Here is a 24,369-nt window from a genome sequence, read left to right as displayed (position 1 = left end):
AGGGGGTTAATTCTGGTGGTGTTTGGAGCCCAAGTGCCTGTGGAGATTACTGTAGAGAGGCTGAAACAGAAAAGTTCCAGACTCACTCAGAGGGCTTGGGGAAGGAAAGGAAAACCTAGCCAGTGGGGTGGTGACTCCGGCAGGTGCAGCTCCGGCATGTATCAGTGGCTGCAAAGCCACTGGCAAGCGGCTATTTCATGAATTCGTGCCCCAAAAGTTGGACACCAAATGAAGCATTAATCTAATTAATCTTTATTAATAAAAAACCAGGAGTCAAATATTGGGGTTAAGAACCTGAAAGATCAGAGAGCTGGGAGCAGCCGCCAGCAGCTTCCTACCTGTTTCTCCATCCAAAAGCGCCTAAATCCTCTCTCCATCCCACCTTACCACCTCCTGTCTCCTCTCTGTACAAACCTCCAGACCAGACCTCTATGGTTCACTAGTGGCTAGCTCTGCCCTCTGACTCCAAACAAACTTTATTTGGTTTTTGTTTGTTTGGTTGGTTGGTTTGGGTTTTTTTTTTCTTTTCTTTTTCTTTTTTTTTTTTTTTTTTGTTTTGTTTTGTTTTGTTTTGTTTTCTGAGACAGGGTTTCTCTGTGTAGTTTTGGTGCCTGCCCTGGATCTCACTCTGTAGACCAGGATGGCCTCGAACTCAGAGATCCGCCTGGCTCTGCCTCCTGAGTACTGGGATTAAAGGCCTGCGCCACCACCGCCCGGCAGTTTTGGTTTTTCGAGACAGGGTGCACAACCACCGCCTGGCCAAATTTTATTTGTAAGAACACAAAGTATCACACACAAAAAGTGAGACCCTAGCTCAAGGTAAAAACAACAAAGATAGATAGATGGATGGATGGATGGATGGATGGATGGATGGATGGATGGATGGATGGATAGAGAGAGAGTGATAGATTAGATAGATAGATAGATAGATAGATAGATGGATGGATGGATGGATGATAGATGGATGGATGGATGGATGATAGATAGATAGATAGATAGATAGATAGATAGATAGATAGAAATCCTCTTTTACACAAGAACCAGGTGATGCATTGATCAGTTGATGAAAATGTTATGAGAAGTCTCAAACCTGAAAATTAGCTAAAAATGACCCTGAACTCCTGATCTTCCTGCCTCTACCCCAAAGAGCTGGTATTACAGGTGTGTACCACCACAGCCAGCTCTGCTGCATGTCTTCCAATGTGTAGAGGACACCCAGTAGCCTTGTTAGAAGGCTGATTCTGATTCTGCAACCTTGGAGAAGTCTGAGAGCCTAAGTCTGACAAACTTCCAGTCGGGGGAGACGCCAACAGCCCGAAGCTCTCGTTGCACACAGGCAGGCCTCCCTAGACTGTTTTCCCAAAGTTACACCTAAAGGATTCCAGTGGTGAGGTGCAGGAACACGGAGCTTGCCCTCCCTGCTGCTTCTCCTCCTGGGCTCAGCCTCCTCTTCATTCCTCCAGTAAGCCCTCTTTGACCCCTGCCTTCTGCCTTCCTAGGACTCTCAGGAAAGGGCTTGAGGAACAACAGGCTCTGAGCCAGGGCTGCAGTGGGAATCACCCAAGAGCTTGAGAGGGCCAAGCCACACCCTATACCAATCAAACCAGAATTTCTGGGGTGGGATCCAATACAGGCTTCTTAAAAAAATAGGTCACAGGTGTGCATTATACAAAATGTCTGTAAGGTTTTGCCAGCCTCAAATGGCTCTTCAAACCTGTTGGGAAACACTACATTATGCTGAATGCTTCCCAGTGTTACTTAGAAAGCACCCAGAAAACCATAACTTGTTCCTATAATCCCAACACTCAGGGGCTAAAGCAGGAGGGTGGAGAGTTCAAGGCCAGCCTGGCTTATATATTATGATCCTTTCTCAGCCCCTATCCCCTAAAGAGGAGCAAAGTCAAGCCAGGCGTGATGGCTAACTACACTTCTGCAATTCTAGCACTTGGGAGACCAAGGCAGAATTGTCATGACTTGAAACCAGTCTGAGCTAAATAGCCAGACTTTGTATAAAAATCATGTTTTTAACATTTACGTAGTGTGTGTGTGTGTGTGTGTGTGTGTGTGTGTGTGTAGAGGTCAGAGGAGTTTTTGTGGGAGTTGGTTCTCTTATTTACCACATAGGTCCTGGGGAATCAAACCTCAGGTCAGACTTGGCAGCAAATACCCTTGCCTTCTACACCATCCCAATGGTCCCAACAACAAAGTATTTCTTAAACGAGAAGCCAGAGAGATGACTTAGTAGTTAAGAGCATCTCTGAGTTCAAGGCCAGGCTGGTCTATAGAGTGAGATCCAGGACAGCCAGGACTGCACAGAGAAACCCTGTCTTGAAAACAAACAAATGAATAAAAAACAAAACAAAACAAAAAAAAAAAAACCTCTTTTTTTTGAAAAATGAGGAAAGGAATAAAAATATGGGCTCTTTTGACCAAGTGGTATTTCCAAGACTCTATCTATTTGGTTTATATTGCCTTAGATAAATAGGGCCGGGTAGAACTTGTATTTATATTTAATTTCTCTCTCTCTTATATTTTTGTTGTTTGTTTGTTTGTTTTTCAAGACAGGGTTTCTCTGTATAGCCCTGGCTGTCCTAGAACTCGCTTTTGTAGACCAGGCTGGCCTTGAACTCAGAGATTCACCTGCATCTGCCTCCCAAGTGCTGGGATTAAAGGAGTGTGCCACCACACCCAGTTTATATTTAATTTCTTACCCTATTTGGTGTTTCTTTTGAGTAAAAAAAATAGATTTCTCATGTTATTTTTCTTTAAAATAAAAAAGGGGGAAGGTAAAAATAGGGGCTGATGAGATGGCTCTCCACATAAAGGTGTCTGAAAGCAAGCCTTACAGACATGAGCTCAGTGCCTAGGGCCACACGATAGCGGGGACAGCAAACGCCTCTAAGTTGTCCTCTGTCTTTTACAAGTTGAGGCACACGCTCGCCACTCCCCCTTGCCCAATGAACTCACATACACACATGAACACAGGCACAAATACACAGACACATACACGTAAACATGCAAATACATATATACATACACACACATGCATGTGTACACACACACACAGTTCAACTCTCAGTCAGGCTCTGCCATAGGCTCTGGAGATAAACGGCGCAGACTAATGACCTCTGTCCCATTGCCTCATGTTGCTTCCCTCAAGCAGAGGAACAAACTTCACCCTGCAAGATCCAACACCCCTGAACCTGACTGTTAGGACCACTAGGGAATTGGGCTCAGTCGCCCACTTAGTCACAGACTGAGATGGAAAGCCCCTGTGCTGCCATGGATGGGCAAAACAAGCCTCACAGCAGTAGATCCTGCCTCCCCGCACACATGGAGCCCAGCCGTGGGAGAACAGTATTGCTTCATCGCCGGGCTGTGCCTCTGGGGTTGTATTTCTGTTTGCACTGTTTTCTTAAGTCATTGTATGTGCCAGGGGAGAATCAGAACAAAGCAATACTAGCAGCAAAAGATCTGCCCTGGGTTCTCTTCGCATAAGACCCAGGTGTGCACGGCAGAGCAAAGGCTACAAGGAGGGAGCTTTGCAAAGGCCCGGAGACTGACATTTCATAAAGGTCCCCAAAGGTGTAGAAAACAGGACCTGAGGGGCACAGATACCAGAAATGATTGTCACCGATCAATGGGACATATGTTTCTGCTGGGCAACAGCTATCTGAAGTGTTTGTTATAATTGGTTCCCAGCCAGCCCTGCCTCCTCTATTAATTAATTGCATACATTCCTTTTGACAAAAGTGACACACTGGTGGCAGCGATGTGGGCTTGAAGACCAGGGTACCTTTCCATCTAAAATCACATTTGTGACCACAGCCTCAGACAGAGAGCAGAGCCCAAAGGTCATTTCTCTCTCTTATCCAGGAACATGTGGATGGGGGAGGGGCTTGTTGGACCTGCATATACCACTGTGTCACCTTCACATGGCCATTTAGACTTCTTGGGTCTCCTATATCACAGTCTCTTTAGAAAGACTTTGCCTGAGCCAGGCGTGGTGGGACAGGTCTATAATCCCAGCACAGGGCAGGCTAAAGCAGAAAGAATACAAATGTAACGGTAACCAGGCCTGCAGAGCACGTTCAGGATGGCCTGGGACAACTAAGCAAGACCCTGTCTCATGATTAAAAACTAACCGGATGACTGGGGAATGTGGCTCAGGGGTAGAGTGCTTGCCTATGTTAAATCTCTGACAGTGAAAGTTCCTATGTTAAATCCCTGGCACTGCAAAGAAAGGGAAGGAAAGAGGGAGGGAGGGAGAGAGGGAGGGAGGGAAAGAGGGAAGGAGGGAGGGAGAGCTTTGAAGGTTCTGTGTGATGCAAGTTTGATCATGCAGCTGAGGCCACTCCAAGAACTTACAGAATTCACACCAAACCATCAGCCCACTGGTGAACAATGAGCTCATGAATGGAGGTTTAAAAAGAAACAGAGCATGTGTGTTGCAGTGAAGCACACCCCACCCGACCAGTTGTCAGTTACAAGGCTTTAGAAATGGTGCCTTTTAGCAGTGACCATGCTCCAGCGGACACATGGGGAAACCAGCTGTGGGAGCAGCAGCTAGTGAGGAATCAAGAGAAAGAGACACCTGTGTAGAGACTCGAGCCTGTGCTCTGAGCACTGGGGAGGCCGAGGCAGAAGAATCCCTGCCAGCCTAGGCTTCAGGGTGCAAGCCTGTCTCAAGAAAGAGAAAGAAGACAGGAGACGTTTAGAGAAGCAGGGAGTACAGGACCAATCTACAACAGCAATTGGACTTACAACAATCTGTCCAACGCTTCCCCAAATCTAACATTCCTCCTCAGTCACTGCTGGCCTCTTGACTAAGACTGACTACAAGATTCCTTCTTAAGAAAAAGTTGTGTTGTGTTGTGTTTTGTTCTTGAGAGAATCTTACCATGTAATTCTGGTTGGCCTGGAATTGGCTGTAAAGACCAGACTGGCCACATTCACAGAGATTCCACCTTCCTCTGCTGGCTGGAATTAAAGGTGTGGTGTACCACCGCACCTGGCCATATATGTATATATGTATATACTTATATACGTGTGTCTATGTATTTACATATATATGTAAAGACGGGAGCTGGAGAGATGCACAGCTGTTAAGAGTACATAGTGCCTTTGTAAAGGACCCAAGAAGTTCCCAGTATTCACATTCAGCGGCTCACAAATGCTTGTGACTCCAGCTCCGCGGTATCCGACACCCTCTGCTGGTCTCTGTAGACACCTGCGTGCTTATGACATATACTCACACAGACACATACTTACAAATAAAGCAATGTTTTAAATCATAAAGTGTAACAAAAAAAGAGAAGAGTTGAGCTTCCCCGCTCCTCACAGCTGGCTGTTAGGCTCCAGGCAGCTGCTCCGGAGCCCCGTGTCACTTGTCTTCCCCACATTTCATCCCTATAACTGTTCAATCAATAGCTACATCTTCATAGTGAATAATTGTGTCTGTGGCATTTTAATGGTCTCCTGTTTGGGAGCTGTCAGGAACATTTTTGTCAGCAGAACAAAACCATTGATTTCCTGCCCATCCACTCAGGGCACAAAAGGACAAGCTCCCCTGCAGCCTGGACTCGGGGATGAGAAATTGGAAAAGCCACTCCTGGTCCCCAGGCTCTCCCCCTTGGCATTGCTGTCCCAGCAAGGGTGTTTAAATGTTCCCTCTTTATCACCCATTTCCATTGCAGCTCAGCTACTAAGAGAAAAGGGGAAACCCCTTTCAGTCCAAAAGATCTTCTTGGGGGCTGGGAGACTGGCTCCATGGCTGAAAAGCTTGTTTGCCACAAAAATCTGACAGACCACAGCACCCACATAAAAGCAGGGTACAGTAGTGCACAGCTGTAATCCCACCACTGGAGGTGAGAGGGGGGCGGCAAGAGGATCCCTCGAGCCAGAAATTGGTCTGTTCAATACATATGATGAGTTCCTGTCTCAAAATATAAGGGGGGTGGGGCAGGCAGCTGCCTCTGAGAATAAAGGTGCTGTCACCAAGCTTGATGACCTGAGTTCTATCCCCAGAACCCACATGGATGAAGGCTAGAACAAGCTCCTGAAGCTTGCCCTCTGACCTCCACAAGCATGCTGTGGCTTTGAGAACACACACACACACACACACACACACACACACTCAACATCAACCTGTGGCCTCAATGTGCACATATGTGCATGCTCACTTGCTCACTCTCAAAGGATCCTCCCCCTAGGAACTAGAGATCAAACCCAGGGCCTCTCACTTGTTTCGGGACTATATCTGAGAGAGTCACAATAGCTTTCTTTGCTACAGCTATTGCAACCTGAGTAGGAGCAGCAGCTCGGCATTGTCACAGACAAAACAAGACTATGCAGCAGGCTACAGGCTGGCAAGGAGACTCAGCCAACGCTTTCTCCTGTGCCCCAGAGCACTGGGACAATTAATGCAGGGCTTTCTCTGACCATCCATGAACTGTACGTACCTTCCAACTGTGTATTTCCATTACTGCACAGAACATTGCATATCCTTAATTACTCTTGAAATAGAGCCACTGCGTGCACGCACGCGCACGTGTGTACTATGTAGGGGAGCATAAACAGTGCCTGTGCCCAGGGGAGGGGGAGGGAACAAACAGAACAAGCAAAGTGGGCAAAACACACTCTTCCAAAAGTCAGCTTTCCATCAACAGCAGCCCTAAGCCCCAGGGGACATGGCAGCAGCTGGCTGGGCCAACCACAAATATTTGCACAGGTGAACTCCATCTAGAAAAGGCAGCCAGCTGCAGCATCGGAGAAAGAAAGGAACAGCCCCACTTAGCACCAGGCCCGGTAGCTGAAGTAGACAGACACAGCCCCATGCTCATTCATGGATGCTGCATCCATCCTGGGGTGCCCTGCAAACCAGCTAAGGAAAGTGTGGTCCTACTGTACAGCTCTTATGAAATTATCGTGGCTTTGTAGGACTCACCATCATGTGCTCCAGGGATATCCAAAACCAGAGAGGCCCAGAATGGCCTCATTACCAGCACCTCTCCCTAATCTGCATCTGAGATAGGGTCAGCAGCCGGGCAACAGTGTAAATCCAACGGGGCATGGTTCCTTCTTGTTTCTGAGCAAGGCTTCCAAAGCATTTGTATCCTGAAGGATACAAGAGCACCTCAGGAGCATCTCCAGGAGCACCTCAGGAGCACCACCATGCCCTTAGGCTCTGCTGCCCTGCAGTGTCCTCTCTGGACCATGAGTCATGTAACTAGTACCTCCAGAAAGACTGCCTTTCCTCAGTGTCCAAGTGTTGTGGCTCCACTTCTGACTGGACACTTTATCTGTCCAGAACAGCGAGTCCACCCTCACCCGTAAGTGAATGAGAGGTGACCAGGACAGGGCTCCATGCCACTAAATCCATCTGACAGACCGTGGGGATCTTGCTGTTGCCCCTCCCACCATGGGACATCTGGAGCACCATCAGTTGTCATTTGGGGGAGTGCTGCTGGTCTCTATCAGGTAGCAGCTGAGGAAACCATTAAACATCCTTCACTGTGCAGGGCAGCCCCAAACATTCACCGTGCCCAGGGTGAGATGCCCACACTGAACCCATGGGCTAACCCCAGTGTTGCCGTCTCCCATCTTCTCCAAGGACCTTTCCCTGGGAGCCCAGGGCAGCACTCCCCATCTACCCTCCTGTGTCAGTTCGTGACTGGCTGCCCCACCGAAATATCTGACTCTCAGCGGGGTGGGGGTGCCCAGGGGTGCTGTATCTTCCTTTCTCAAAACTTCTGCTGTGTGTCTTCTCTCCTCGAATTAGTGACTGTAGTTTCATGGATCTATCCTTGCCACTTGGTGGTGCTCCCAAGATAAAACCTCCGGAAAGACTGCCTTTCCTCAGTGTCCCAAGTGTTGTGGCTCCACTTCTGACTGGACACTTTATCTGGACGTCTGAATGGTCTCAGCTGAACACAGCAGAAGCAGAGCTGGTCCCTGCTGCCCCCATCCCCAGGCTACGCCTTCCACAGCTTCCCTGGTGTGGGAAACAGTCCTCACCTCCTAACAAGAGCTCTGGAGACTTAAACCAGTAAAATCAAGGTCTTTTGTTTTATTTACTTTGCAAAATTTAGTGTGGATCTGGTTAGTTTTATGTCAGCTTGACACAAGCTAGAGTCATTTGAAAGGCTGGAACTGAAAAAAAAAAAAAAGCCCCCATAAGATCTGCCTGTAGTGCATTTTATTGATTAATGAGGGATTGTGGGGGAGGGTTCAACCTACTATAGGCAGTGCCATCTCTGGGCAGGTGATCCTGGGTTGCTGCCCAGCCTTAATACAAGGGAGGTGCTTGGTCTTACTGCAACTTGATATGGTTGATATCCATGGGAGGCCTGCCCTTTTCTGAACAGAAATGAAGGAGGAGTGGATTGGGGGTGCAGAGGGGAGGTGGAGGGGAGAGACTGGGAGGAGGAAACTGAAGTTGGGGTGTAAAATGAATAAATAAAAAGGACAAGGAAAAGGAAGCAGGCTGAGTAAGCTGCAGAGAGCAAGCCACAGGCAGCACCTCTCCATGGCCTCTCCTTTGGTTCCTGACTCAAGATTCCCACTGAGTTCCCGCCCTGACTTCCCTCAATAAAGGACTGTGACCTGTAAGGGGAAATAAACCCTTTCCTCTCCAAGTTGCTTTTGGTCAGAATGTTTTATCACAGGAATAGAAAGCAAACTAAGAGCCAGGCGGTGGTGGTGCACCCCTTTAATCCCAGCACTCCAGAGGCAAGGGCAGGCAGATCTCTGAATTCGAGGCCAGCCTGGTCTACAAAGTTCCAGGACAGCCAGGACTATTACACGGCAAAAAAACTGTCTCAAAAAGCCAAAAAGAAAAAAGAAAGAGAGGAAGGAAGGAAGGAAGGAAGGAAGGAAGGAAGGAAGGAAGGAAGGAAAGGAAGAAAAAGGAAAAAAGCAAAAGCAAGCAGAGCAGACTAGGACACCTGCCTAACATGTACAAGGCCCTCAGTTCCATCACTAGCAACACAAAAGGGAAAAGGTATGGGGTCATACCAGGAATGTCACAGGAGTAGAAATATCCCCAGAAGTATTGCTGTGGCAGTGTATACTTTATGCCACCCTCCGAGGATGCAGCCACCCTCTGCCAGCCCACGGGGACATCGCACCAGAGTAGGGACACTGTCTGTGGGTTGGTTTGTTCTGCTATTTGTTGAGGTAACTCAGACTGGCCTTGAACTTTCTTTTCTGTGCTAGGATTGAACTCAGGACTTTGCACATGCTAGTCAAGCAGCTCTACCAGGGAGCTACATCCCTTACCCTGACTTTGAACTCTTCCTCTCCTGCCTCAGTTTCTAAGAGCTGACATTACAAGCATACACCTCCATACCCAGCTGAGGCATGGTTTTTCTTATCTCTAGCATTGTTTCACTTTGCCCCACTTCCTTCCAGCCAAGGGGCTCCCTGTGTGGGCATGTATGGAGGAGGCCTCCTAAACACCCTTCAGGTCTCCTCCTGGTCCATCAACCCTCATCTTAAATAATTTATGTTTACAATAGGTCAGAGAAGACATTAGCTTCCAACAGGAAGTAATACTGAACCTATGATATTTAATAAAAACAGTATTGCACCTCTGTCTGGGGTCTTGCCCAGTGGAGCACAAGCTTTCCCAGTGTTGGAGGAGGTATGTGGGGCAGGTGACCTGGAAGCACTGACCACTATATAAGACCATGGGCAAAAGCTACTGGTATAAAAGGATTCACCACCCAAGACTTTCCAGATTCCCCTCCATATCTCATCACTGAAGAATTGCTCTTTCTCCAGAACATTCTTCCTGGTTGGTTTATCCTATTGTTTTAGTTTTCTATGCTGCTTAATAAATGACCAAAAATTCAGCAGTTTTTTGTTTGTTTTTTAAAAAAAACAGCACCCATTTATTCTGGTTTGCTGAGTCATGAGTTCTAGACATTTTTGCCTCAGATTTCACAAGGCCAGGAGTTGATCGAGGTTATGGTGACTATGAGGTTGTGGGTCTCTTCAGATTCACTCAGTTGAGGGAAGAATTTAATCCCTTGCATTATAGGCCCAGGGTCCCTTTGTACTTGATAGCTGATAGTCCTGAGCCTCTTCCGGCTCTTAGAAGCTGCCTGGTGACCCTCACAGTCCTCACTCAGCTGATTGCTTCCTGCTGGGCCAGCAGATCTCTCTCTACCACCGGCTGCCCCTTTTTATTTATTTTTATACAGGCAATAGTCACATTACATAAAATTAACCACTCAAGATTGAGCAACTCAGTGGCATTGAGTACAGTCACACCAGGATTCAAGCATTACTCCTGTACGTCCCAAAATGGAGACTCCCTGGGAAGAACACACCTTGTCAGTTAGGCCTGCCTGGGAGCTGCTCCCTTCTGAGGAATTCAAAATCTGTAGATCAACAATCAAATCCCATGAGTAACAGCCATCAAGTGTACAGTCACCCACATTCAGGGGCAGAGTATTTTACAGAGCCCATTTTACCTCCTACATCTATAATGCTCCCTCCCTCTGCTCCACAAGGGCCCATATGTGTGCATGCTGCGGGCAGAGAAACCTAAGTATAACAGCTTCTGGTAATTTGATCCCTTCTCACCCTCAGTTTACTCATCTGTAATTAAAGGTACTAGCATACCAATTGAGCATTTGTGTAGCACCAAATTTTTAAAAGCATTCAGTGCAAACCATCACCACTACCATTATCACCATCACCATTATGACCACATCACCATGATCACTGTCTTCATCAATAAACATCATCACCTCCTCCCTGGATTTGTTCCTTCCTCTCCTTTCTGACCCCTGGGGTTTATTTCTGAAGATACCATGAGGATCTGATAAACTCCTTACATTTGTCTGGTCCTGTGTCTTGCCCACCACACCCCTATCTCCATGTCTCTCCTCTCTGTCACCCCCATGCAGGACTAGCTATCAAAAAAACATGAGGGCCTCCTGTCACTCCTGCTGAAGTCCCCTCCCCCTTTCCAATTCAAGTCCAGACAGTGAGACCAAGGGGCCAGACAGTCTCCCGGATGCTCCCCCCTACACACACCAGAACCGTTGTGGTTGGCAGAATCCCCCATGCAGCAGTGGAGCTCCTCTCCAGGGACAGGCTTTCCCTGGGGCAGTCAGAGCCTTTGTCTCAGGCTCAGCTTCCCATCAGATATCCTGTCCTCCCTCATAGAAGACAGAAGAGGGATGGATGATAGGATCTGACCGTGGGAGGCTGTCAAGTCAGGCCAGCTCTCTCTTCCAGTGAGGGGCCCTGTGCAGAGCTCTGGGAGCAGAGAGACAGCGAGAACAAGATCTCTGATTGTTCTCAATTGCCTGACTGGAGATCTCATTTTCCCCTTAATCAGAAGGCTCGTGTATGAAATGCTTCTGGCAACAGTTTTGCATTAACTGTTTTGGTTGACTGACTGTTTTTGTGCGGCTCTTCCAGCCAAAAGCACGCACAATGTGGCTCAGATTAGGCAGTATGAAAGGAATTCTCGGCCTCAAAGCCAGAAGTTTGGCTTTAAACTGGAGATGGGTCCCTTGCCTTATGTCCCAGAAGCCTCAGCAAGAGACTGTTGCTGGGCATCACATCCAGATAGGTCCATCAGTTCTGAAAAGCCAGTGCCAAATATCCCCTGGCAGCAGGCTCTGGAGCAGGGCTTGATGGCCTACAGGTGATTCATGTACCTGAGGGTCTTCACAGCCTCCTTGGGCTGTGGCTCATCAAATCTCCCTGCTGGCAGAAACAGCCCAAATCCCCAAAGCCAGGCCTTCAGCTGCTGCGTTCCTGGGTAGGCCCTGCCCACAGCCCATCTGGAGATTCAGCATGTGGCCAAACTCTGCAGAGGGTGTGGTCCTGCCTCTGAACCCCAGCAGACTGGCCAGCCTCCAGAGCCATTAAGAGCCCCAGCTACCCTTACCATCCTCAGTCCACTAGGACTCTGAGCAAATCTTTCACCCAAACCGGCTTGTTCTGGTTCTCTCATGGGTCTGCTGCTGAAGGAGGTAAGACAGTGTTAGAGGTGAGGTGTGTCCAGAATAAGCCACTGTTCTTAGAGGTGCTACAGCACCTACCAGTGGGTCTAGCACCGTGTGGACACAGAGCAACATCAGGCTGGGACCCAGGAAGAACCAGAACACAATTTGCACCTGAGGCAAGTCCCAAGACAGGGCTGTAACTACACAGTTTGTAAAGGGGCTGGTCTTCAGTGGGAAGGGCCCTTGCCTGAAGCCTGAAAAGAAAAGCCCATGCTCTGGTTCTCTTAGGTTCTGTTTTTGTCTTGTTTAGGGTTTGTTTGTTCACCTCTTGAGACTGTGTCTCAAGTAGCCCAGGCTAGCCTCAAACTATTTATGTAGCTGAGAATTATCCTTATCCTCTTTTTTGTTTGTTTGTTTGTTTGTTTTTGTTTTTTGAGACAGGTTTCTCTGTGTTTCCTTGGCTATCCTGGAACTCATTCTATAGACCAGACTGGCCTCGAACTCAGAGATCCGCCTGCCTCTGCCTCTCGAGCCCTGGAATTAAAGGTTCAAGTCACCACTACCTGGCAACCTTGACCTCTTGATCCTGCTGCATCCATCTCCCAAGTGCTGGGATTGTAGGTGAGTGCCACCATGACACACTGGAAGAAGGATAGGGGTGGAGAGAGGGGAGGTGCAGTCCACTGGGGTTTTCTGGAGAACCCCGACTTGGTTTGCCATCCAGCATTCAGGATCACGAGGAACCAAGAGGGCTGGCATGTCCAGATCTCAGGTCTTCAGGGCTCCCATCTCAGACCCGCCCCAGGGGCAGGTCATAGGTAGGTGTGGCAGTTACCAGAAGCCTCACTGGGGTAGTACTTCCAGATCAAAGCTTAGAACAGCTACCCACTACACCATGTCTCTCCCTTCTTCACACAGAGGCACATGCCATACGTAGTCATTTACCTCTCACACACCTGAAGCTCTCTCCTCTTCCACTTTTGGACAAGAAGGAATGACCTTTCTGCTTAAAGCAAGCAAAAAGCAAAGTGAGTAAAAAGGTGAAATAACCTTCCTCCTGCCATGCCGTTCTGAAAATCTGAGCTGTGCCTGGTGGCTCACGCCTTTAATCTCGGCATTCAGGAGGCAGCGGCAGGTGGGTCTCTGTCAGTTTGAAGCCAGCCTGGGCTACAGAGAGAGATCCAGGACATCAAGGGCTATAAAGAGACCCTGTCTCATAAAATAAAACAAACAAACCAACAAAAAATTCTGAGCTGCTATCAGAAAAACTGCCCACATTCTGGGTGGGTCTTCTCAAATCAACTAACACTGCGACCCTTTAATATTGTGATGACTCCCCTACACCATAAAATTATTTTCGGGCGGTGGTGGTGCACACCTGTAATCCTAGCACTTGGGAGGCAGAGGCAGGAGGATCTCTGTGAGTTCGAGGCCAGCCTGGTCTACAAAGCGAGTTCCAGGACAACCTCCAAAAGCTACAGAGAAACTCTGTCTCGAAAAACCAAAAAAAAAAAGCCTGGCGGCGGTGGTGCACGCCTTTAATCCCAGCACTTGGGAGGCAGAGCCAGGTGGATCTCTGTGAGTTTGAGGCCAGCCTGGACTACCAAGTGAGTTCCAGGAAAGGCACCAAAACTACACAGAGAAACCCTGTCTCGAAAAAAAAAAAAAAAATTATTTTCATGGCTACATCATAACTGCAATTTTCCTACTGTGATGAATCATAATGTAAATATCTTAGGGAACTCCTGTGAATGGATCATCAGAGTCGAGACCCACAGGCTGAGAGCCAGTGAAATAAGGCAATCAGAACAATTCTCCAGGTGGAGCTCTCTACTCTGGGGGTTCTAATCTATGGCAAGTTGTCGTTAAAACCAACCATCACACTGCTCAAAGCTGCAGCAGAAGTGTGCTTTTATCCCACCTCTTAGTGTCCATTTGGTATCATCCAATTTGTAAAGAACCTTCTAGAAATGGGGAGTCCTGCAGGTTCTTTGTGATGACTAAGGAGAACTCCATTTTGTACTAGGCACCCACTCTAAATTCCTAAAAGATAAGCTCCGGGCAACCCAGACTCCTTACCCCTTCCCCAGAATTGTAAAACTGCTTGCTCTGGCTTCTATAAACCTGCTTACCGCTATGTAAGTGACAGGGACAGAGCCCCATTAGCTGAGGGGAGTGAAGTGGTTTCTCACTCAGCTGCATATTCCGGAAAAACGAGATAATTGTGTCTCCACCTTTAAAAAACCCTTCCTCAAGCTCCTCTCCCATGCACATCTCCGATTTGGTTTTCAGGCTGTCATCCTGCTAGCGGTAATAATAAACTCATGTAATGGTAATTTGGATGAGTCTGTGGTCTTTTCCCCATGCATTCAAGATGGCAGCCCAGTCGCAGCCCCTCCCCCACACAGCTCCAGGAATCACACTGAAAGCAGCAAGGGTAGCTGGGTAAACTAAAGCATCAAAGGCCTTCACACTGACTCCGGCCTGGCTTCAGCTACACTGAAGTGCTGTAGAGGCTCCTTGGAAACCACAGTCTGGCAGCTCCCTAGCAGAAGCAAGCACCCAGGACAGGCTGACTCAGGCATAGGGATTCTGGACAGGTGGGGAGGTCGAAATTACTCAGGTCCTCTGAAGATGGCCTCTAGACTTGTCCATCATAGGCCACGAGGAGATCAGCTGTGAGAACCAGTAGAATAAGACCTGTCCCCAAAGCAGCCCTCCACCTGGATGCAGGGACTCATATGTGTCCCTGAGTGATGGAAGGGCACGGAATCCAGTCCTCCTTCCTTCTTCTAGCCCTGCCTGACCAGCACACCCTTGGGAGGAAGGAGGGGGGGGCTGCCTCCCTCTGATCCTCTAACCGTGCCCTGACCATGGAGGTTGGCCCAGCCCTTCAAAGAGAGACCACCCACAACTAGAGACCTCAGGCTCACCTCACTGGAGGAGGGAGGGGTCAGCAAGTACAGCCTTGCAGTGCTCAGAGAACTACCAGATCCTGTCTTGACCTTACTGCCAAAGCCTGGCAGACCTCTGGAATGGGGGAGAGGGTAGTGGCCTTTTCAGGTGACTGACAAATGAGAAGGGTGGCCAAGGTGCCAGCACTTTGTAGGTATCCTAGGATGAGTCTTCATGTAGGCAAAGAACATCCAGGCAAAGAACATCCAGGCAACAGAGATGTAGGGCCAGGTGTTGCCTTCCCCCACCCTCCTTGACCTTGGGCACTCAGGCTAGAGTCTGTGCAAGATTTCAGTGCCTGCTGTATACAAAGCCAGGAACAAGAACACTGCCCTCACCTAGCAACCCCTGCCTAGGCCAGGTATGACCAGGAGGCTGGAGCAGGATGATCCTACAGAAAAAAGCAGCCTCCTCCCAAGGTGTCTCCAAGCCCATTCTTGGACCCAGGGTAGTAAGGAGACTTGCCCCCTCCTACACCATGGAGAAAGGATCCCAGGCCACTTCTCCACTGGTCAAGACAGGAAGAAGGTAATTGAATCAGCACTTCTCACTCCATCTGGAACATTCCAACATGGAAAACCCACAGAGCAGCTGGGGAAGCAATTTAGGGACTTTAATTAAAGGCTGATGACTCCCCCCAAGGGGCTCCACCTCCACACAGCCTGTAAGACCCACCACATCTGCCCACAATGTGTTCTGAGGCCCAGCTGGGCACCTCGCACTGGGCGTTGGCCCTCAGGCTAAGTTTCCATTGGGCGGGTGCAAGCAGAACACAACAGCCCAGCTTTTTCTCCTTGCTGCATCTGGAAACTGCCCTTAGAGCCGGGGCCCAGGCAAGTCAGTGCCCTCATAGCACTACACCCAATAAAGCTCCGTGGAGGGAAAAGTACTCACCTCAATGACCTCAGACAAAGAGCTCTAACTACCGAAAGAGAAGCAGGAAAACCAGAGTGGAGGTACAGCTCAAGGTTGTCCCTGCCTCTCGTGTCTCTGCTCCTGATTCATCCGCAGAGAAGGGCATCTATCTGCGCTGAGAAAACAGTATAGTCAAAGCTTGTGAAGGTAGAAAAAAGTGTGACAGAAAGATGGAGCTGGCAGAGGCCAGGGGAGCAGGAACTTAGAGCTGTGAGGAGCAGGCAAAACAGGAGGGATGAGCCTTAAAGGGTTAACAGTGGTGGTGCACACCTTTGATCCCAGCACTCGGGAGGCAGAGGCAGGCGGATCTCTGGGAGTTCAAGGGCAGCTTGGTCTACAGAGTGAGTTCCAGGACAGCCAGGGCCACATAAAGAGAAACCTGTCTTGAAAACCAAAACAAAAAGGTGGGGGCAGGGGGTTTAACAGCTGCGGGTAAGCACCCAGTCTTCATCCTAGACTCCTAAAGCAGTGGGGTGGGGCTGGGAACCAGAACACTTTAAAAGAGTGGGACCTGCCAAAGATGCCATTCCAACAGAGGACAGTAGTGGGTCAGGGTGATAGTGAGGGCCCTGGGACTGTCCAGGGAGAAAACAGATGTGTATGCAATGGGCTGACCGGACCCAGGAGCTAAGGGTTTTCCTGCCCTCCTTCCCATCTCCAGCCCAGGGAATAAAGACAGTCACCAATCTCATTAGGTGCCATCCACCAGGGCCAGGTGTGGAATATGTCTCCCTTCACCCACATCAGCCTGAGTCTGAAGGAGAGAGACCATGTACTCCTCTCAGCTGCCGCTGGACCAACATCTGCCCAGCATATCGCCATGGTAGTTGCTCTGTGGGTACTGGAAGGGAAGTCCAGAACCAGCTCCCAACCCCACTAGCCTGGCCCAGGGCAACATGGCCTGGAGAAAGCATCAGCCCCTTAGGGCAGCCCCAGGCAGGAGTGTGAGCTCAGAAGTACCCAAGTGAAGGCCAGGCCCTGCAGCCTGCCCTCGGTCCCTCTGCCTCCTCTCCCTGAGCCTCTTCCTGGTAGAGACTCCACGTCCACATTGCTGATGGGAGTCATGTGACCAGAAACAGAGGCTATGGTGACCCATAAGACCTTTGACTTGAAGTGAACCTTGACACCCAGGTGAGGTGGGTGCTGACAAACTGCCCTCGTCCCCAGTAAATCTTCTCTTACTCTGGACAAGGAGTAGTCCTAAGCATCTCAAAGGGAGAAAAGCCAAATCACAGCCAAGGACAGGCTATGAGTCCCAAGGAGTCTCAGATGCAAAGGCCACAGCCAGGCCTTTAGGCAGGCCTGGGACAGTGCAGGTATGGCATGGTTTAAGTGGACTCAGAGGTCATTATCAGGACAACTAGGGAGCATCTGGAGCAGGGGAGTGTACCTAACCTGCACAAATCTGGCCTCTTTGGGCTAGGAATGGGCAGTGGCTGCTCATGGGCACTGGTTCCTGCTCTGCCCTGCGGAGTGTACAGGATAGAGACAGGAGAGTAGGCACAGAGCTGTGGGAGTGATGCCCAGTGGGCAGAGCCAAAGCATGGGTAGAGCTCCACTGGAACCATATGGTGGCTGTTAGAAGTACCTGTTCACTATCTACTCACTACCCAGTCTTCCAGGATGGAGTGAAGCGGTGGATACAGCACACACAGTTGGCCTAACCAGCTTTGGCTTGCTCCACCACTCAGGAGCCTGGTGCTTGTTTTCAACCTAGACATAGGACGCTCAGCTTCCTAGGGCTGAAAGGAGCAGCTGTGGACAGCCTCCAGAGCCACCTGTGTGTCACTGGCAAGTGCTCAGCTCCTCTAAGCCTCACATGTTCATCTGTGACATGTGACCAAGGACACTGACTACCTCCCAGGGCACACCACCATACAATCAGTGTCTAACAGAGTCAGGTCTTAGAATACCACTCCTACCCCCAACGTCAAGCCCAAGTGGAAGAACACAGATCTGGGATTTATTTCTTAAATACTCTCTCTACACAGCATGTGTAGCCCCTGCTATGGCCAGGCAGACAGACATAAATTAAAGTTACTGGGCATCCAGGGAAAGGCTGAGCTGGGCCTTGATCAGTCCCAGCCGAAGTCCTGGCCAGTCATCTGGTAGAACTTGCGGTTGAAGGGCCGGTAGAAAGCCTGCAGGCGCTGAACCACGGCCTCTGGCACTCGAGGGTGAGGCCGGCCCTTGGATTTACCCAGGCAGCGGGGGCGGCCACTGCCCTGGGCCTTTTTGAGGCAGGGGAAGCCCTTGGTAGCATTGAAGTAGAAGTGTTTGTCGGTGACGACCCGTTTGAGGCCCAAGAAGTCCTGTACCCGGCCTACTTCACCAGCCGGATCAGTGACCAGGCGCTCTCCGCTGACGAACAGGAAGTGGGACAGAGGGAAGTGTCGCAGCCAGTTGTCCAGGTGTTGGGCATAGAGGCCGATACGCACAGCACTCCAGGCTGTGTCCACAGGACCCAGGCCGTGGCGGAAGGCCAGAGCGCGGAAGCTAGGCAGACCTGGGGTCTTGGAGAGTGTCTGGGCATAATCAGAGATGGCCCGGGTCACAGGGTTCCGCACCACCACAATCAGCTTGGTGTCTGGGGACATGCCATGGATTCGACCGGGAGCCTCCTGAGTCACAAAGTAGCTGGGGGTCTTCTCCATGGTGATCTGCCCATCCAGGGTACGTGGCATCAGACCCCTGTGGAACGGCAGGAAGAGTAACTGAGTGATCACAACACACATTTCTTCCAAAGCCATTTCTCTTCCCAGCTAGCTCAGCGCTCGGCGACCAGGTACCAACCTCTCCTCCTCTGAGGAAGGCCCAGGCCAGGGTAGGCTATCCTTCTCCCCTCTAAGGCTCACCCTCCTAAAGTGCTGGGGTGCCCAGCCCAGTGTGGGCTTGCAGTGGATAAACAGATGACAGCCTCAGAGGGCAATGGCCCTTCTCCCTGAAGTGCCACCTCTACAGAGTCCTAGCAAGCCCCACACCAGAGACCCATCCCTTCCAAAGCTGCTACACCCAACCTTGACCAGGCACCCCTGCAGGCCTCTTTACTGTAATCACTGACCATGAATTAGGTCATCAATTATTACTGACAAATGTAGCCACCAAAGACTGGCCTCTCCCTCCCTCCCCTAAATTTAATTACATCCCCTGTTGACCTTCAGCTGTCTCTCTGAGCCCAGCTAAGAACACCAGTCACCAGCAGAGACTTAGCACCCTTAAGAAAGTTAGTGATACAGCTCTGATCTACCTGGGGCCTGTCCCAAAGTCCTATAGTGAGTGGTAGGTACCAAGAACCAGAATTTCTGAAATTTCCTTCATTCTGGAGAAGGAGAGTGTTGGCCTAATCCAAATGTTCAGAGAAAGTCAGCTGACTACAGTCAAGCCCGAAACTATAGGGAGCCCACACAGAGCCCAAGCAGGCCCAGGCACCCTGAGAGGTGCCCACAGGCTGCACCTGCCAGCCAGTTAGTACACAGTGAGGTAGGGCAGGGCGGGGCAGATAAGCTGAGCAAACAGCTCCAAAGAAAAGCTTGGAACTAGGTCAACAGAGGCAGAGGCAGTGAGGCCTAGAGAGACACCTGTCCAGCCATGACTCCCATTCTCTTAGAGATACTGTTCACCCCTTACTGACAACCCCCACGACCCACTCTGGCCAAGTTGACACACTGGACTATGCTAGCTTTACTGACCCACAGATCTTCATTCTCTTCGGTCTCCCAAGAAAATACAGGCAAAAATGCACAGGCACCATGCTGGGGTGCTTGGTTTGGGGGTGCTGATAATGGATAGGGGATATGAGCATCTATCCCATTAGACCAGGCAAGAATGAGATCAGGCCCAGATATGGTGGTACCTGTCTATAATCACAGGACTCTAGGGACTGAGGCAGATATGACGCAGAATTTGAAAACAGGCTAAACTACACAAGATCTTGTTGGAGAGAGAGAGGGAGACCCCCAGCAGCACCAGGCTCCTGACATTACCCATGACCAAAGCAAAGAGAGGTGAGCAAGGTGGGAAACCCTGCAAAACAAGGATCCAGGCAAAGCTGGTCTGGAGAAGTTATAAGGGGATTCGTCTCCATCCTCCATCTGGATGACACGGTGAACCAGTAAACCCCTCCCCCATTTGATGGGCAGGCATCTTAAGGCTGAGAAGGAATAGAAAGGACTTGGGAGAAATGATAGGCCTCAGGCCTCCTCCTGGCCCACCTGAAAGGGGGGGCTCCATGGGGCTTCTGTTCCCAGAGTCCCTGCCCCCAATACTCTATCTTATATAGTCAGGATCCACATACTGCTGGGGAAAGTTCAATGAGACTTTAGGGTACAACCCCAAGGTCTGAGAACCGGCCCCCCAGCCCTTCTGCAACCCGACATCTTTGGCATCAATTATCCTCCATGAGCCTCGGAAGCTGGTGAGCGTGGAGAGGAGAGATCAGTGTGTTTGGATGGTGGGAACAAGGGAGAGCAGAGCGCTGTCAAGTTGCTCCATAACCCTCCCCTCCTGCGGCACCACCCCATCTGGTCTGCATTTCTTCGAGGCTCCCAGCCAGCCTGAGACCACACCCCCTGCTTGCCCAGCCCCTCCAGCAGCATCACTGTATCCCACACCTCATTTGGACCAGATCCAAGGAGCCCAGGGGAAACTGGTTATGGATCTTATCCCAGTGTCAGAGAGTGTTAGAGAACCAAGTCCCCAGCCACAGGAGGGAAGCAGGCTCAGCCCCTCCCCCTGCACACCTAGGCACACACACCCACGGCCTGATCTCATACCCCAGGAGCTACAGGGTTCCCCTACCTGTACCCCTCCTTACCCTTTCTTGCTTTTTCAGAAAATATAGCCTGACAGACACCCCAAACCTTAAGGTGACTATTCAATAATGGCGAGTGGGCTTGTAAATGCGGCATGATTTTGAGAGTGGTCAAGTGCCATGGCCCCCAAGATGGAAGACCCTTAAAAGCCTAAGAAGCTGGAGATGTAGTTCATTTGACATAGTATTTGCCTAATGTGCGCTAGCCCTAAGTTCAATTCCTAGAGCTGCATAAAAACCTAGATCTCCTTGAGTTTGAGGCTGGCCTAGTCTATACAGCAAGTCAGAACTGCATAAATGGGACCCTGCCTCAAAAAATAAAAACAAAAAGAAACGAAGTAAGTCCCCTGGGGTAGGTGACATGGGTCAGCAAGTAAAAGCACCTGCTGTGCAAATCTATTGACTAAATTCAATCTCTAGACCCCACTGCGGGAGGAGAGAAGACTCCTGAGAGTTAGCCTCTGGCCTACACGCTCATATCAGCATATTACACACACACACACACACACACACACACACACACACACACACACACACCACAGTGGTGCCTACAATAGAAATACTTGTAATCCCCTGCACTCATGAGGTATGGGCAAAGGGATCATAAGTTCAACATCGTCCTTGGCCACATAGGGAATTTGAGGCCAACCTGACCTACAAGGGACACAAAAGTAACAACAACAAAGCCAAAGAAATAATCTAACAGAGAACCAGGGAGGAGAATGACTGGGAGAAAGGCAACCCAGGACCTCTCTGCTGAATCCAATGGATGATCGGGTCACTGCCTGAGTAAGGTCTATCACAGCCCAATTATGAGCAGTATTCCAGACCTCACCAGTGACTGCCCCTTTCCCCAGCCCGTTCCTCAACAGAGTTCTGCAGGTTCTGGGGGCTCAGCCCAGATCCTGTGACTGGAGATATTGAGTCATAAGTGGTAATTTTCAGAGGCCCGGTGTATACATGAGAACATAACCTGAGGAGTGGTTACTAGAGGGCACAGCAACCCTTGTGACTATAGCCAGGTGAAGACACTAGGCTACACAGTCCAGAAGCCCAGCCAGGCTACTCAGCTCACGCCATCACACTTCAGAGCACAGAGGAGAGCCCTGGTTAATGGGATGGAGGCCATGGGTTTCACTCCTCCCAACGTCCTATGTACTACTTCCAGATGTATTCTACAAACTACGGTACACTGTCCTGGGAACATGCTGGGAACATCAGTGTTTCCAAGGGTCTCTCCTCAGGTAGTACAGCCCTTCAGAGCTCGGGAGCTTCTTATCTCCCAAATCTACCAGTCTTAAGGCAGAAGGCAAGTTAGCTAGTGGGCGTAAGGAAGGACCCAGGAAACAGAAGCCGATGTGCCTGGGGTCCTGCCACTCCCACAGATCCTTCAGGTGATCTTGGCTCAGCACAGACTTGCAGATGAGGCAAGCCAGTTTATGAACCCCCGTTTCCCCACAGGAAGGGACAGGGTACCCTCAATGCCTGCACAGCTACAGGAGGCAGTGGGCAGGGCCTGCCTCCAGCCTCTAATACCAGACTAGGGGAAGGGCTGACCATCCACCAGGACATACTGCTACAGCTGGGGTTATGCTCCCCACATTCCACTGCTGCACCCCAAGTCTATCCTGGGTAGAGAGGACAGCTGCAGGAGGCTGTATTCCATCCCCACCCTTGGGCTGTACTAACGGGCAGTGTCTCCCTCTCCAAAGCTCAGACCTAACTTTCTCCAGACTCTAGCAGCCAAGAAGGGCTCGCCTGATGGAGGGTGGAGAGAGGTTCTACGGGTGGGAAGGCACTTTCTCGAAAGCTTCTGGAAACCTGGAGACCCATCCTAATATACTTGACTAGTGGTCAGATAATTACCCAGACTTACCCAGACTTATACAAAGGGATGATAAGTGTCTGAGCTCCAGGTATCTAAGGCTCCCAAATAATCCCACTGGAATTATATTAATATACTCCCCCGTAATAACATATGGGTATATATTAATAACTTAGTCGTAGAATACTTGTTTAGTTCATATGAGGCTCCAGGTTCAATCCCCATTACCCGACTCTCTAAAAAGTAAAGTCTACCTACTCAGTTATCTCACTGGCTTGAAAATACTTTCCGGATCACACCTTGCTGAGCCCCTCAGTCCACCCAACAGGAGAATGGGGTTTTCCCTGAGGTTTTCTAATCCCTGGGACCCTTGGCTACAAATGCCCTTTCCTTTGGGGGCCGCATCCATGAGGTCACGTCTGTTTTTCTAACAGGCTTATTTCAGACCTGATGCCCAGGATTCTACCCTATTCGACCTAGGTTCTAAGAAAGCATGACGCCCTTGAGCTGAAAGCACAGTCCAAGGCGCACACTGACGCCGAAGACCAGCAGGGACGCTCACCGATACCAGGCGAGCCCGCGGTCGTAGCACCTGTCGAAGAAGTGGGGTTCAGAGCCAAGTGCACGAACGTCGGGGTGCAGCCGCAGGAACTCCAGCAACGCGCGCGTGCCGCCTTTCTTCACACCCACGATGAGCGCCTGGGGGAAGCGCCGGCGCCCCGGGCCACTGGCCACCGGCAGACCTGGCGCTCCCAGACGGCGAGAGGCGTGGGGCGGCTCGGCGGGCGCGGGAACCGGTGCCGGGGTGCGGGGGACAGGTGGACAGCGGCCCGGGAGGGCAAAAAGGCAGTAGGCGCCTAGCAACAGAGCTATGAGCGCCAGCGGAGCACGGGGAGCGCGCAGTGCCGTCCCCTGCCCCGGTCCCGCGCCCTGGAGGTCCCCGGCTCCCCCGCCCAGGCCGCCGCTACCTGCCATGGGGTCGCGCAGCGCCCAGGCCTGGGAGCGAGGATCGCAGACAGGCGCGCATCCCGGCTGCTGCACGCTGAGCCCGAGGGCGCCGGGCTTCTGGGCTGAGCTCAGCAGCCTCGCCGCCCCGGAACGGGAGAAGGACGGGGACGGGGCGGGGCCGAGGTGTCCCTCCCCGTCCCGAGCCTAGGCCACGCCTGGGACTGGCAGACTCGGGCGCGACTAGGAGCCATTCAGGCTACCTCCGACACCCCGGAGCTGGATTCCAGCGCACTTGGCTCCAAACTCTTTGCTCTTACACTACAGGAATGCGGTGGCGGAGAGGGACATAAAATCAGCGACAAGGCTTCGCGAGGGAGAGACCCTGACCTGTCCTTTGGGTTCAGGGAGACAGGTGTGTGGGCTCATCCCTGGTTTCCTAAAGCGGGAGCCTCATCGCTGGGCGAGTCGGCAGACACAGGGGGTCCAGGAGTCCGCCTGCGCAGGGAAGCATGAAGCTGGGCAGGCATCCAGCGCAGAGGGGGTCCCCAATCCTGAGCCTGTGGCAGGAATGCTCACTCCTGGCCAACAGTCCACCTAGCCACCCATTAGGGTGGGAGCCCTGCTCCATGGAGAGAGTTTGTCAAATGGTCCAGTGAACATTTAGAGTCCAGATAACAGATACAGCTGGCCTTCCCAAGATGTCAGTGACCCCTTCGGGAAGTTGCAAAATGACTCCCCCAGAAGATTGGAGAGACCTATACCAGAGGCACCTGGGTTCTGCCGGTGACGCTTCCTCTGAGTATGGAAAGATTCCTGGGCCCTCACATGTGGAACCTGCTAGTCCAGGACACTGCAGGAAGTTTCTCCCCATCTTCTGTTTCAGGCTCACCAGGTCCACAGAGCGGCTTGCTAGGAAGGTAAAAGAGGACTCCAGGAGGGTGAATAAG

The 24,369-nt window shown here is 50.7% G+C and overlaps 1 protein-coding gene and 1 pseudogene across 2 annotated transcripts; both read right to left on the bottom strand.

Annotated features, from left to right (window-relative positions):
• LOC118588374 overlaps window positions 1-14,243 on the bottom strand; it is a 32,709-nt pseudogene extending 18,466 nt beyond the window's left edge.
• A 3,537-nt stretch (window positions 14,244-17,780) lies between these two features.
• Window positions 17,781-23,534, bottom strand: Hs3st6 (heparan sulfate-glucosamine 3-sulfotransferase 6). Of its 2 annotated transcripts, none has more exons than XM_036198245.1 (2): window positions 23,037-23,534; window positions 17,781-18,530 (listed from the first exon to the last, which is right to left on the bottom strand). In XM_036198245.1, exons 1-2 carry the CDS (start codon window positions 23,447-23,449, stop codon window positions 17,915-17,917), a joined length of 1,029 nt encoding a protein of 342 aa, XP_036054138.1. In that variant the 5' UTR covers window positions 23,450-23,534; the 3' UTR covers window positions 17,781-17,914. The 2 variants fall into 2 exon arrangements, with proteins under 2 accessions (XP_036054138.1, XP_036054139.1); XM_036198246.1 differs by having other exon boundaries at window positions 17,915-18,530; window positions 23,067-23,449.
• Window positions 23,535-24,369: the final 835 nt, after the last annotated feature.

Source organism: Onychomys torridus, chromosome 8 (assembly GCF_903995425.1).
Source record: "Onychomys torridus chromosome 8, mOncTor1.1, whole genome shotgun sequence".
NCBI classification, from domain to species: Eukaryota; Metazoa; Chordata; class Mammalia; order Rodentia; family Cricetidae; genus Onychomys; species Onychomys torridus.
This window is presented reverse-complemented; position numbering and strand designations above follow the sequence as displayed.

Excerpts from the sequence above, each read along its gene's own strand:
- Hs3st6 (XM_036198245.1), bottom strand. The coding sequence starts at position 23,449 with ATGGCAGGTAGCGGCGGCCTGGGCGGGGGAGCCGGGGACCTCCAGGGC. Across the intron at positions 18,531-23,036 it reads CGCGGGCTCGCCTGGTATCG|GGGTCTGATGCCACGTACCC; the intron begins GTGAGCGTCCCT and ends GCCGTTCCACAG.